At 32.2% G+C, this 14,252-nt stretch overlaps 1 protein-coding gene across 6 annotated transcripts in view; it reads right to left on the bottom strand.

Annotated features, from left to right (window-relative positions):
* Window positions 1-14,252, bottom strand: part of LOC129804718 (potassium voltage-gated channel protein Shab) — a 137,753-nt gene that overhangs the window by 66,161 nt on the left and 57,340 nt on the right. For 3 of the 6 annotated variants that reach the window (XM_055852271.1, XM_055852267.1, XM_055852268.1), the window contains exons 3-4: window positions 1,630-1,854; window positions 1,246-1,566 (exon numbers count right to left, since the gene is read on the bottom strand). In XM_055852271.1, the coding sequence (XP_055708246.1) occupies window positions 1,246-1,559 (314 nt within the window). In that variant the 5' untranslated portion in view covers window positions 1,560-1,566; window positions 1,630-1,854. Of the gene's footprint in view, window positions 1-1,245; window positions 1,855-14,252 lie in introns of all 6 variants that reach the window. The other 3 variants (XM_055852269.1, XM_055852273.1, XM_055852270.1) reach the window with 1 other exon arrangement.

Here is a 14,252-nt window from a genome sequence, read left to right on the forward strand (position 1 = left end):
GCAGGAGCGACATTTTTGCCAATATGGCCGATAATTTTGACATTTGGCAGCGCGCTTTGCTTAACATTACGAACAATCTTAGAAGAAATCGTTCGCTCTCTGAGAGGCATTTATGGAAAATTAAAAGTTTTCATGTGCTTCTGTTTTACAGACTTTTGTTTGTTACGACTATTTTCCCTTTTCCAGTTCTTTTCTTGTTCTGAAACCATCAAACTGTCGTGACAGGAATCAACTCAAAGAAAAGTCGATAAGTCAGAAGCACATGAGAACAGCCATGCACTAAAAATATCCAGGACAAATATTTCCCTAACATGTTTTTAGCACTGTTCTCAAGTTCTTTTATATAATCGAGTTTTATTTGAATTGGTTCCTGTCATGACTGTTTGGTGGTTTTAGAACACGACGAGGAACCTGCAAAGAAAAATCGGTAATGCAGAAGCATTTAAGAACAGTGAGAACAGTAAAGCGTCTAAAGAAAAACATGTTCTTTTTTCTTTGGAATAGCACCATTATACATTTGTGGCATTTATTCAATTCGGTGGGAGTGAATGCTTGTATATTAACAGGATAAATGTGTCTCACTAAGTACGGCGCCGATTCCACCTAAAACCGTTATTAATGTTAGATAAGAAGTTACCCCTGCGTAAGAATATGAAAACGAAAATAGTAGATGTTAGTCAATTCATTCGCGGTAGTGCTTTGATTGTTAAGAGAAGCACTATTCTATAAAGAAATCCCTGAAGACTAAGCCGTTTGATACTTGCATTTGTACTTAAAAGTTCTCATTTATATTGTCCCATACTTCACTATTTTGCAATGAAATAAATCCACAGCTCCTTGTTTCTAAACTGTTTGCTACGCTCATAATAGTCAGACTCAGAAATATCTACTACTTAAGCCAAAATTACATTTGAAATTGACCTACAAGACCAAACTTAATTAAGAATCGATGACACAGTATCACAATAAATTTGGAATGAACATTTGCTTCCCGAAGTATTGAGGTACCGATGGCTTTTCGGTATAGGGAGGGGTTCAATTACTAATGCCCTTGTCAGAACTGGACGGTATCAGTTGTTATTCGAACACATAAATGAATGACTGGAGTGTCAGAATTTCATTTTAATATTTAAGCCGCTTTTCGACATACTCCCAAAGAGTTGAGGGAGCAATTAGGGAACCTATCCCGTGGGTGAAATGTGGGAAATGATGGGACTGTTTGAGGGGAAGAAGGGGTTATCTCACCTGGAATGTGCTCGCTGTAGTGGCGCCTGTTGGCAAGTTGTGGTCGGATTGGAGTGGGTGGGTGATGAGACGGAGGGGAAGGGTGCATAGCGCACTTCCTTTCCCGCCGCCCCCACTGAGCCCCCACCCGGGCCACCCTGGTGCGCCCCATGTGGGTAATTCGTTGCTCCGTCATCACAGAAGCCTCCGGCACCGCCACTGCCGCCGTACAGGGAGCCCATTGTCTGCGGTCCACCATTGCTGAAGGGGGGCGGCGTCGCGTCGCCCAGTTCCCAGCGCACCGCTTCCCGTTCCCTGTCGCGTTCGCCCACCATAGGGCCACTGTGCGATGTGTCTGCACTGAGTCACTCCGCGTCCTCACGCCATCCCATCTTCAACACTTACCGCTACATCAGTCCACTCATCCTCCTGCTCACTGCACTGGCCTCAAACACCGCTCCTCAGTACCCGCCACAACTTCTGGCTCACCCCGCGATGCTCTCGTATCTACTTTGTCCACCAGCTCACACCTCCCGATGCTTATTCTCATAGCGGGATGCTCACGGTTGATTGTTCTCCCTGAATCAATCATCCCGCGTCTCGGTTTCGTGCCTCTGACTTGGTGTCATCCTGCAAAAACGGAAAATGGGGGGAACATGAGCAAATTAAATAACACAGACTAACACAGTTAGTGCAAACTACAAGATCTGATAGTGAAATGAAACATTCTTCTACATCTCAAAGTCAATTTACCAATTGATATATCTACTATATTACGACTATATGTTCATTCTTCCTGAACTGGATATTTGCCAGGCGTATATATTTTATATCAAGAGTGATCGAAGAATATGTGAGTAATATCTTGACAGTATTAATGGAAGGGGTCTGTTTAATATTAGGAAGGAAAGTCAAAAACCTTTGGTCAAAGAAATAATAAAATCAACTTGTGTTAAACAGCCAATTCTGGCCGTATTACATATTGTTACGTAGTCGTCAGCAACAAATTCTTATATAAAAGAAATGCAGATAGCAGAGCTTCTGATCCAACCAATGATACAAATTATAAATAATTTGGATCCAAAAATGAGTGTTTGGTATTTAGTAAATAACGCTGGTTATATACATATATTTTATTTCATAGTTTATTTTATATTATCTATTTCTGTTGATCTAAAAGCTCAAGTCGTCTTTTACCATGCTCGCAATTTAGTACAAATGTTACATATTAGAGTCGTAAAACCTTCACACCAAGTGACAAGGGATCGATTTCTAAATATCGGCAGAATATTTTGTCTAATCCTATGTCACCGTGATTATGTGTGTTCCTCCTCCTCACGTTATGACATAATTCAATCTTTTTTCCAGCTCAACCTTGAAAGTTTATTACAATTATGTACTAAATGTTTTATTCTGATATTTAAGTTAATTAAAAAAAACCGTCAATACAGTAAAAATCGTATCGTATCTTTCATTTAAAAAGGACTTGAAATGATTCTAAGGATGTTTCAGATTTAGTACAAAAAGTTTTAGTACAAATAAAAATAACACACTATATGAACTACAGTAGAGTCTCGCTATAGTCCATATTTGGTTCTAGATTTGACACTTGGGTCACAGTATATAAGTCCATGTCATTTTTTAAAATTATCAACGACTGTTAGTATTGAAATTTTTCGACAGCTTCCACTTTCTTTGCGATTGTGGTACTTGTCCTCGCTTTTCTCTTCATTATGGATCACAATTATCACAACTACTCAATAAAATTTGCCAAAAATATTAAAATAATTATGACAACATTGCATGTCGCGTACTAAATACATAACCTAACTTAAAATCAGTGTATTGAAATCAACGGTCGATGACTATAGAGCGATGGCCTATAGTGGGGCTCTACTGTATTTCTTCTCAACCCTTTAACGACGAGACAGTTTTCGCGGACCGAAAATAAGCAATAAAAATGAAACCGATAAACAAAATCAGTAAAAAGTCTTACATCTAACCTTAGAAAATTCAAAAGAGTCTAATTCAGTGTATTTTTTCCTCTATGAGCGATAGGGACAAAAATAGCCTAAAAAATTAAGTAATTTTTCTGACAATACCAATGAATAATAATTTTCACTCTAATGAAAAATATTATGTTTGAGTATTGTAGTTTCCTTTTCCAAAACTGTTTTATTAAAAAAAATTGGAAGTATAAAAAATAATTGAAATTAATTTTCATTATGAGAATTTAAAAATTCGTCATTTTTGGGCTTAAAAATTTACTATATAACAAATACCTGGAGACTTGCAAAAAATATCTTATTTTCCTTCAACCTTCTATTTTGTAAAAACGTACAAACATAAGGAAAAAAATAACTTTAGGTAGTCAGGAAAAATTATTTTCTTTATGGGACACCGGTGTTCCAATCGTCCTTAAAGGGTTAAAAGACTGGAACACTCCTAATGAATAGTAATATCGTTTATAAATTTTAAAAATACGAATTCATGTTCCGATTGTTTAGTAGTACAGGCATGTGCAAAGTACTTCCAGCATATTTTAAATTGAAGCTTTACATAAATGTTTTTAATGTAACAACGGTATAAGACAACTATTGAAGTCTCATTTAAATTTTAAATGTTTGTAGTCCATAAACTGGCATCTTTTTTTGCAAATAATTAACTTTACGATTAAGACAATTTCTGTGAAATTACGTCACGAATTTTTCTGATAATCCGGAAATTTCCATTTTGTATTTCCGGAAATACAAAAATATTTCAAAAGAGAAAATTTTGCAGATTTTATTTTGAAAATTCTTTTGAACAGCAACATTCAATCTTCAGTGAATATCTTTAAATATTTGCAGGGGAAGGCTTTCAGGTTTTGCACACATTATGGCCTCAAACATTTTTATTTTTCCCATTTTTCTGATTTATTTTTTTTCAGGAAATATGTGACTTAAAACAAGCTATTAAAATATATTGCTATAAAATCAGATTCATTAAAAGAATCTGGGAGATCTGGGAAAAATATGAAGTGTTCGACGCAAGAAACCCTTACCCTCTTCTTTAGTATTTACTTTAAAAAAAAAATGTGAAAAAACACTACATATTTCTTCTGTTTACAAATTTATTATCACAATATTTCAACTGTATTTTATCTAAAAACATCTTTTTTGCACATTTTGCACAAGAAATGTTATTGCAGTATTTCACTTTAGAGAAGTGGAAAATTGTGTAAAGAAGTTCGCGTACAAATCATTTAGTAACATAATGAATTGAAATAGTATCGATTTCACGTTTTCATCGGTTTGTAATATGAAGGTGTTACATAAGTTTGGTGGAGAACAGCTTTCTGCATTTTCGTAAAAGTGAGAAAATAAAAATTGCAGAAAGACATTTTTCAGATAAAATTTATGTAGTCCATTCAATTTCGACATATCGTCTATTCAGCTTATGGGAAATGTGAAGAATTGGTATAGTATTGGAGTATAGGAGAGGATGGGTGTTGTACTGATAAAATGGTAAAAGTGTGAAATGGTGAGACTTTCATTGGAAACAACATGGATATCAATAGGCGAAGCATAAAGCTTTATGGTTGCTAAACTCATTATGAGATTGCTCCGATATCCCTAAGAACACAAACTCTGCACTTTTATGTCCTTCCCACTGTTTCAATCCTTCCCACAATTTACCCTCGAGTGGAAACTATATAGCCTTTCCCATCTGTGAACAATAGAAATCTTGGGGAAGAACAGAGAGTACGAAAAAAAGGCGCACCATTAGTGTATTTTCATTGCAATAAAAGATTCCAAAAGGACGCAAGGAGTTGAGTCGTAAGTCGTAAAAAAAGTAAATTAATACTTTAGCCATGGGGTATTTTTCCATGTAGGTTTTTTTTTGTTTTCTTCACAAGTCATTTCTCTTGCACTGACCTTAAACTTTGATAAAAAAAAGCTCAGAAGAAAAAATGCCAATTTGCATTGAAGAAATTTGTAATTCTAATTAGAATCGCACCCTCTAAGATCCATGCAATTGGCCGAAAAGAGTGATGAAGGATAGGAGGGTGTGATTTTGCATATAATGGGACTAGTAATTGGATGTACTTCTGTTGCGTGTTCACCTGCGTTTTGTCTAACCGACAGAGTATATACTTACATTCCTTCAATTATCGCGAATTACCATCGCTCTAGCTTCTCTAAGAAACGACTTTTCAGCCCAACGCCACGTGTTTCACTTCCCCCACGTAAAACCCCATCTGGAAGTGATTCTTTAGAATCGAAGAAATCACAGATATTGAATGTAAAGCGCATTCAACATTTCCCATTATATAATATGAAAGCATTAACCCATTCCTTACCATGGTATTATACATCATACGCAAATTGAGTGATTTTAGATGATTTATTCCTGCGCAATTTTTACCCGAATTGCTGTCGGGAATGGATTTTTAGTAACTTTAGTTTTTCAATTACTTGGAAAAAATAGTCCGACAGAAATGAAAATATATTTTGTTATTGTTTTCTTGCTTCGCGAAAGGTCATGCAAAATTTTTGCTCAAAATGGCGGACGGAAAATACGACATCCCGTCGAATTTGTTAAAATTGACCTCCTTCCTCTTTCCTGATTTGAATTCTAGTTGCCAATTTGTTTTCTTGGATAGTTACTCTATCTAAATCAATAGAGTTTGTAATGAATTAATGCACAGAATTTAAATTCAGTGACCGTTAAGACATGTGTTTGACAGGGGCTCCCCGCGCCCCCATAATAGATAAAAAAAAATTTTTTCAAAAAATTCATCTATTAATCTGTAGGAAACTAATCTCAAAATATGAACATTCTATCTCAAGTATTTCTGGTACATTGACTGAATGGGTTAATACGCAATTATATATTCAAACATTACACGTAATCAAAATTTTCACAAAATATTACGTATACGTATACTGAGGAAAACTTACACAGTAAAAAAATGTGTAAAATTTTACTACTAATAGTGCAAAATCGACCATTTTAGTTGTTTAATTCAAAAATGTTTAAAAAATACACAACATTTTGGTAATTAATTGTCACGTAATTAAAAATAACCACTATTATAGTTGAAAAATTTTCAACATTATTGTCAAATTTGAAAATGTGTAAAATTTTAACACTATAATAGTGTGAAATCAGATAAGTTAATTATTTAATTGCGATCTGTGTAAAATTTCTCTCAATTATAGTCATAAATTTTTTTTAACAATGTTTCGTGATTGAAAACTGTTGAAAGAAATCTAAAAATTACAACTATTATAGTATGATTATAGTTTTTCACATTATTATAGTGTGGAAAAATACACAACTTTATGGTATTTTTTGTCACATGATCAAAAATTAAAACTATTATAGTTTGATCATAATTTTTCACACTATTATATAGTGAGACCTTTTGTATTTCAACCAAAGTTGTTGAATTTTTAAAGAAGAGTTGTTAAATTTTGAGAGAAAAGTTGTTAAATTTTTAAACAAAAGTTGTGTAAAAATTGTTGAATTTCCATTTAAGACTTATACTTCAGTCGAGATGCTTTTCATTGGGCAAAAGTCATATAGAACATCAAATATTTATATGCATAATAAGTATATCGTGAAGATCCGAGCATCAGATGTAATCATTTCGCATTGGGGGGGGCGAGTATAGGAAAATATATTGGAACTAAAAAGGCAAAAAATCAAAATCTTCGAAATAAAATGAAAATTCTACATAAACAGAATTCAACAATTTTTGAGTTTACACATAAAAATTGAACAATTTTTAAATTCATCAATTCCAAATTCAACATCTTGAAATTCAACAACTTTTAATTAAACAATTTTAAATTAAACACTTTTTCCAAATTTAACACTATAATAATGATGTGAAAGATCACACACTATAATAGTGTTAATTTTTTTACTGTGTAGGTGTAAAATCTACACAAAACGGAGTTAATTAAATCTAGCAATACATATACAAAGTATATATAACAATTGTCCTATCATTTATAGTAATATAACTTTTTTATTAGCAGTGAGTGCATAAAAATGAGAAAATATTCCATATTGAGTATTCTCATTGAAATGGTAAAACTTTTATTACCCGAAATTTTATACGAGATTATACTATGCTTCGGATAGAAAGGAATCTTCATTATTAACACAAATTTTATTTTGAAAAGTGAACATTTCTTATTCGGCGTTAAAAGCTAATAATACTACAGTTATTAACTTATCTCAATATAATTTTTATTTTAAATATTTAGTATAAAATACTAATAATAATAATAATGGTATAGCACAACGTTTCATAGTTCTTATACAGGGACGGGATTGTCAGTCCCATACCTCGTGGAATCTAGTGCATTGAAGCTTACTGGATACATTTCGAATACTTTGAAAGTCAGAAAAAGTCCAAATGACCTAAAGAGAATTCAAACTTGGAACACTGAAGTCATAGAGCGTGTACTCTACCATTAGACACATTAAAGAGTTTGTCATCAAATTCAGCTTAAGCAAATTTTCGTCAAAAATTGCATTTTTGAAGCAAATTAAGAAATTTCCTTTAGTACTGTAGATAGCAACGTCAAAATTCTGTCAATTTTTAGTCAAATTTGTCAAAATTTGTCAAAAATGTCAAAATTTTGACGAAAATTGCTCCCAATGTGTCCAGACCTTTAGGGAAAAATGTCCATGTTCGTATGATGCCAAACTTCGTAATGACTAAATTTTTCCTATGATCCTGAATAAATGTGACTCCTCAATATATTTTAAAAACTTGGCGCTTTCCTCCAATTTTTAAAATATAAGTGAAAAATTTAGTCATTACGGAGCTTGGGATCGTACGACGCATGGGCACTTTCTCCTACTTATTGTGAACTTAGTTTTCAAATAACTTTCAGATTAAAAGATTAAAGTTATTAAACACTTTAAGATTAAATATCCTTATAATCGTAGAGTACTATTAAGTTTTAGTTAGAGCCGATTGATAGATTAAAAACCTAAAACAAAAACATTAGACGATTGCATATCCAGCTCTGGAGATTGATGTAGAATATAGTGAATCTGCTGAATATCCGATGAGAAGCTATTATTACACGAAATTCAAGACTAAGCTCTAGTCAATTAGAGAACGCGATGGGCCTAAAATATTTTTTTATGTCAAATAACTCAATAGAGCAATTTACTATAAATTGCTTGCATAAGATCCATACTTATGGCCTTCTCTCAAAAAAAAAAGAAAAAAAACAGATAAATAAATAAATAATCAAACTTTAAAAAGTTCTTTAGTCTCGGTATTTTAAATTTTTCTCTCAATTTTGAAATAGTAAAGCCCTTTAAAAAAATGCCCTTTGACAATTTCCTTCAAAAAATGCTTTTTTGAAGGAAATTGTCTGCACTTTTATAGATGAATATGTCAAGATTCTGTCAAAAATGCAACTTTGACGAAAACTGCTCCCAATGTGTAGAAGCCTTTAATTACAGTTTCTCATGGTAAAAAAGGGTATGGAAAATACGCAAATTACCGGAAATCTTCAGTACAAACTCTATCTAGCTCTGTAATAATCAAAAAATTGAAAAAAATCTCAGAATGCTATTAAAAAAACAAAAGAGCGATGTGATTATTAGAAATCAGTACTACCAAAAGGTTTAAAAGCACCATTCTTTTCCCACAAATTCTTATTTTATAAACTGAAATACAGAGCTCACAGCCATTCAGGAAATTAGATAGAATCGATATAAATGGAAATACAAATTGGTAGGGGAAAGAGGGTGTATTTCTGCAAATTTTTTTTTCCACAAATGCTCCATTTGGAAATACCTCCCCAGAATTTAGCGGAAATTGCACATTGGCGCTCTTCGCAAACATTTTTTTACCCCCTTGGAGACTGTTTTAAACGATCACACTGGTGCACATTTATTCGTTTATCTCTAAACTAAAATGTTTCTATTTCTATTTTTTTATTTTCATTTTTGGCACATAAAACCATGGATTTTTTTTCAGTAAAATTGCATTTATCCCATGTAGGCAGAAAGTAAAAAGCATACTAGTAAATTGCAGGCTATTAGCTCGGAGGCAGATAGGTCTTTTTTTGTACTCAGGAAGCCGCCCGGACGAAAAAAGAGTGGTAAATGACTCAACGAGGTGGCAGGAATAATGTTCACAGCAAATGGGGTTGAAAGGAACATTGGATGATTTTAATTTCGACATGTCACGATATCATGGAAAATTCAAAGAAAGTCCATCCATGGACGTAACATTCTCATATAGACATTTCAGTGCTTACCAACGCGACAATGGTCTATTACTTTCTTTCTACGTAACAGTACTTTTCCAACAAGTTCCCTAACTCGCGCATCCTGTTCTATTGAGCTCTATGTATCTTGATCATCGAAGGATTATGGAAAAGTCTCTATACTACACGATAGAGCAAAATCGTGCTTTTGCGATAAATCCAAAAATACGATAAAGCAAAAAATTCATAGGTCAAGGAGGAGGTGGGGCTACATAGGAAATGCTACCGTAAGTACGGGTGACTTTGATACCCCTCTATTCATAAGCTTTTCTTTATTTCTAGAACTTAAGCATGGTCTTTATCGATCCGAGATCTACCATGTCTGATCGGTGAAGACCATCCTTAAGTTTTAGAAATAAAGAAAAGCTTACGAACCTGGACCCATCTGAACCTATCCTGTGCCACAATTATTTTTCCAATCTAAATTACATTACGTGAAAGCCCAGTTTCCTTTAGGATCATGCAAAGAAATAGCATTATCAATGTAACCTCACCTCCCCCTACCCAAGTAAGAGGTAGATTGATATAATTTGGAATGTGACTCAATTTGGAACTTTACGCAAATAAAATCGATTTTTTCAGTAATTGTTTGTCTTAAGTTTTTGATATCGAAAAACAACTTGTAAAGGGCGACTTAAGGACAATTTTTAAATATCCTCCAAATTCATGAATATGATTGCATTTTGGGTCCTGTCTTCTCTACAAAAATATTCTTCTAGAAAAAAAAACACAAAAGGCTTCTAAAGATCTTTGGGTTCTAAAGGTTCTCTAAAAGATACCGTTCTCCCAAAACTTTGAAGAATAAAAGTTCAGAGCAAAAATGTACTCATGAAGTAATGATATTGTGAACTTTTCATTCAAAATGTCTTGATAGTGGTACATGTTTCTATCCTATAATCTTCTTTCTTCAAGGAGGACTTTTTCGTAAGTAACGAATGTTGTCATACGCTACACAGTAAAAAAAATTTACAAGGATAATCATTGGTTTGCTTTTTTACCACGATTATTCTTGTAAAGTTATACAAATTATGTATTTCAACAAAACGTGTAATCTGAAAATGTGTAATTTAAATTTTATGTAATTGTAAACCGTGTAATCAACTGGGAATGATTACACAGTTTTGTATATTTTCTTACATATTTCGTGTAAAATTACACAGTTTTCAAATAAAAGGTGTACAAATTACACAGTTTTCAGACAAAATGTGTACAAATTACACAAATGTGTATTAGTACACACGCTTACATGTTTAATGTAAAATTTACAACGAAAATCATGGTAAACCAGCCAAAAATTTTACTGTGTATCCTTACCAAGAAATTTAAGCGTACATAAAGATTTATTTGGAAAATCTGGAAATTCACAGGGAAAATGCAAAGATGGAGATATTGTTTGTTTTAGAAAATACTACTTTAACTATCCTCCAGGAATAGTTCTTTGACACTAACAGCTTACGATATACTTTTATTGAGAAAAAAGCAAGTTACACAGAATAATTCTATTCCTTAACCTCTGGAGATTGATATTGAAACAATGGATATAGATATCCAGTCATTAGATATTTATTTTATTACACTGCTGTATTTGCTAGGAACTTTTGCTGCAGAATGGCAAATTTCCTCGAATTAACGTGAGTGTCTATTTCACTAAGGATCTTTTCATGATAATGAGACTATGTCCTCTACACACTAGAGAAAATTATGTCCATATTTGACAGTTTTTCCTACACAAACGTAAGCAATTTGCTTCAATATGAACATACATTTAGCTAATTTGTAGAGGCAATAAGGAAGAAGGGTTGCTATTTCGATAGAATTATGTTTTTATTAAAACATAAACTCCTTCAAAATGAACTCATTTTAATGGACGAGATATTAACTTAAATAATGTAAGTGTTATAGAGCTTTAAAATGGGACGTACGCTTAGTGTATAGCCCTAAAAATGTACCCCTCTGGGCAACCACATACAATAACAAAACCGCTAAAAGATGGATGATAGAGGAAGACTGGCAGTAGCATACGCGACAGACCCAACACTTTTTCTCATTTCCACGAGGAAACATTTTCATTGTCCTTTGCACTCGCGCTGCAAATGAATTACTTACTATTAAGCTACTTCCGTTTCCCACTGAGCTTGAATCACAATTCATGCTTAGAGGATAAATTGCATCAATTTTGAATTCAAGTGTAGAGGCAATAAAGAAATACTATGATTTTTCAAGCAACTCTCTCATAAAATGTCTTAAGGAAATGGGAAATAATATAGTAAGGAAAAGCTTAAGCAAAAAAATACGATATAAGATATCGCTAGAAGACATAAATAAATTGAAATAAAAACTTGCATGTCTTCCTGAGTATTCCATTGACATGAGATCACAATCGTCACAATCCATTTGTATTTTATTTCTTTAACGAGATATACATGCAGTCTATACAATATTTGAAGAAAGTTATCTGCATTTCTACAAAATTTCCTCCCATTCTTTGAATACAAAAAAATCACAAGTTATATGTTCTATTACGTTTCCGCAATTATATTATGTCAAAATCTTATCTAGCACTTTCTGAAAGACTTTGCATTTGTAAGGTATAGGAGAAGGTTCTGTTCTGAGGCTTCGCACACAATCTGGCTTCGTTTTTTCCCTTCATATTTTTCCCATATTACTTTAATGAATCTGACATAATATGGCAATACATTTTAATATCTACACAGAAAAAAAATATTTTGTAAAAATGTTCGTAAATCTTTGTGAATTCCTATGGGAGAGTTACGAAATGCTCGTGAATCGTATAATCCACAAACAAGTTCGTAAAAGTTTGTACTTTTTTCACAAACATTGTTCGTAACATGAACATTTGACGAACACTTTTTGTACTTTTACAAACATTTGTTCGTAAATGTTCATAAACACACAAAAAATGTTAGTAAAATTTTGTCATTTGTTCGTAAATATTTGTTTTCATGTCGAGCATTTTACGAACATTTACGGACAAATGACAAAATTTTACTAACATTGTTTGTGTGTTTACGAACATTTACGAACAAATGTTTGTAAAAGTACAAAAAATGTTCATCAAATGATCATGTTACGCACAATGTTTGTGAAAAAAGTACAAACTTTTACGAACTTGTTTGTAGGTTTTATGATTCACGAGCATTTCGTAACTCCCCCATAGGAATTCACAAACATTTACGAACATTTTTACAAAATATTTTTAATTATTTTAATTTCCTAAATACTAAAAACATTAGAACAATTAATAAATATTGATGCTCAATTTTAATGAAGACTAAATAAATTTTTATCACATTTAAATTATTTAATTAATGAAAAAATTGTATTTAATAAAATAGTTATTGATTTCTCTATAAATTATGCTCTAGACACATTTGCGATATACAAAATATAAAATTACTGCTAGGGATACTACTAGGAAAAACTAATTGATATGGTATTCAAGTAACTTGAAGCAGTAATTTCAATCTAGGGAAGTGTGGGGCAGTTTCACGAAGTTAAACTCTTTTCATACTCAAATAAATTAATTCCGATTACTTTTCAATTGCTAGATAATCATTTATTATCCCAAAAATGTGTATTTTCGAAAGTAGCTTGCGTGAAACTGAACCCTCCCCCCCTTACCATAGATAACCATAAACTTTTCCTTGCTAAATTAAAATTATTTTAAGTATTTTATATTAAAATGGTCGGAATGTGTCCGTATTATATTTAAGTAACTTCCTTGGAGAATTAATTTTTTTTTAACTAAGAATTTTAATCTTTTGATATTAAACTTTTAATTTAAATATTTTTTAAGAGAACCTGTTCGGCGAGTGTTTTTTAGAAAAAAAAATTATTCAAATCCTTTAGAATTATATTTTATTCATTGAAAATGTGAAACGCGAGCATTATTCATTATTAAAAAGGATAATTCTGAATATACATTGAAAAAATCCGAAAATTCTCAAATTAAATTCCGGTAACATTAATTTTGCACTTGCGATAATGATCCGTAACCAAGCGCCTGGAAAGTTGGCCTTTTTATATGAAACTATTTGAAGCCAATTCCTAAATTAATCTCGGACTCAGCTCATAGTACTCCGAGGAAAAAATTTATTTAAACAAAAATTTAGTATATTTATCCCTGCATACGGAAAGTTATCTTATAATACGGAAAAACTTCTAACTATTTAAATATTTAGCATAACGGTAGCGAGTGCAAAAAAAAATCCCATATAAATTTAAATCAAAGTATGAGAAAGTGACTTCAAATTTCAGGCAAGTTGGCAAGGGATTGTCCGTAACCAATGTAGAAATTATCTTTTTATGGTTACGCTTGTGAAAAAATACCCCTAAAAAGTTCGAAAACAAATATAAAAAAATGTTGATTTCATTTTACACCGTAGTAGTATAACGAGTGCTAACGGAAAAAATTAATTCTACCCTTCTTTTTTAGAGTGTGTTAATAATAATTTAAAATAGATAATTTGATACGGAAATGATGTAGATTTTTTAAAAATCATTTTTTTAACCAATTAGATCAATTCGATTTTCTGTGTATGATTATTTAACCAAAAATATTTCTCTTATAGAGGAACTGCAAGAAGCGGATGTGGATATAAAATATTTAACTAATTCTTTAAGCCTTTCTCTACCGAAGTATGCGCTTAAATTTAATCTTTAACTCAATTTAAAAACTATTAAATCTACTTTTGTATTAATTTATATCAAATTCCA

Source organism: Phlebotomus papatasi, chromosome 2 (genome assembly GCF_024763615.1).
Source record: "Phlebotomus papatasi isolate M1 chromosome 2, Ppap_2.1, whole genome shotgun sequence".
Taxonomy (NCBI): domain Eukaryota; kingdom Metazoa; phylum Arthropoda; class Insecta; order Diptera; family Psychodidae; genus Phlebotomus; species Phlebotomus papatasi.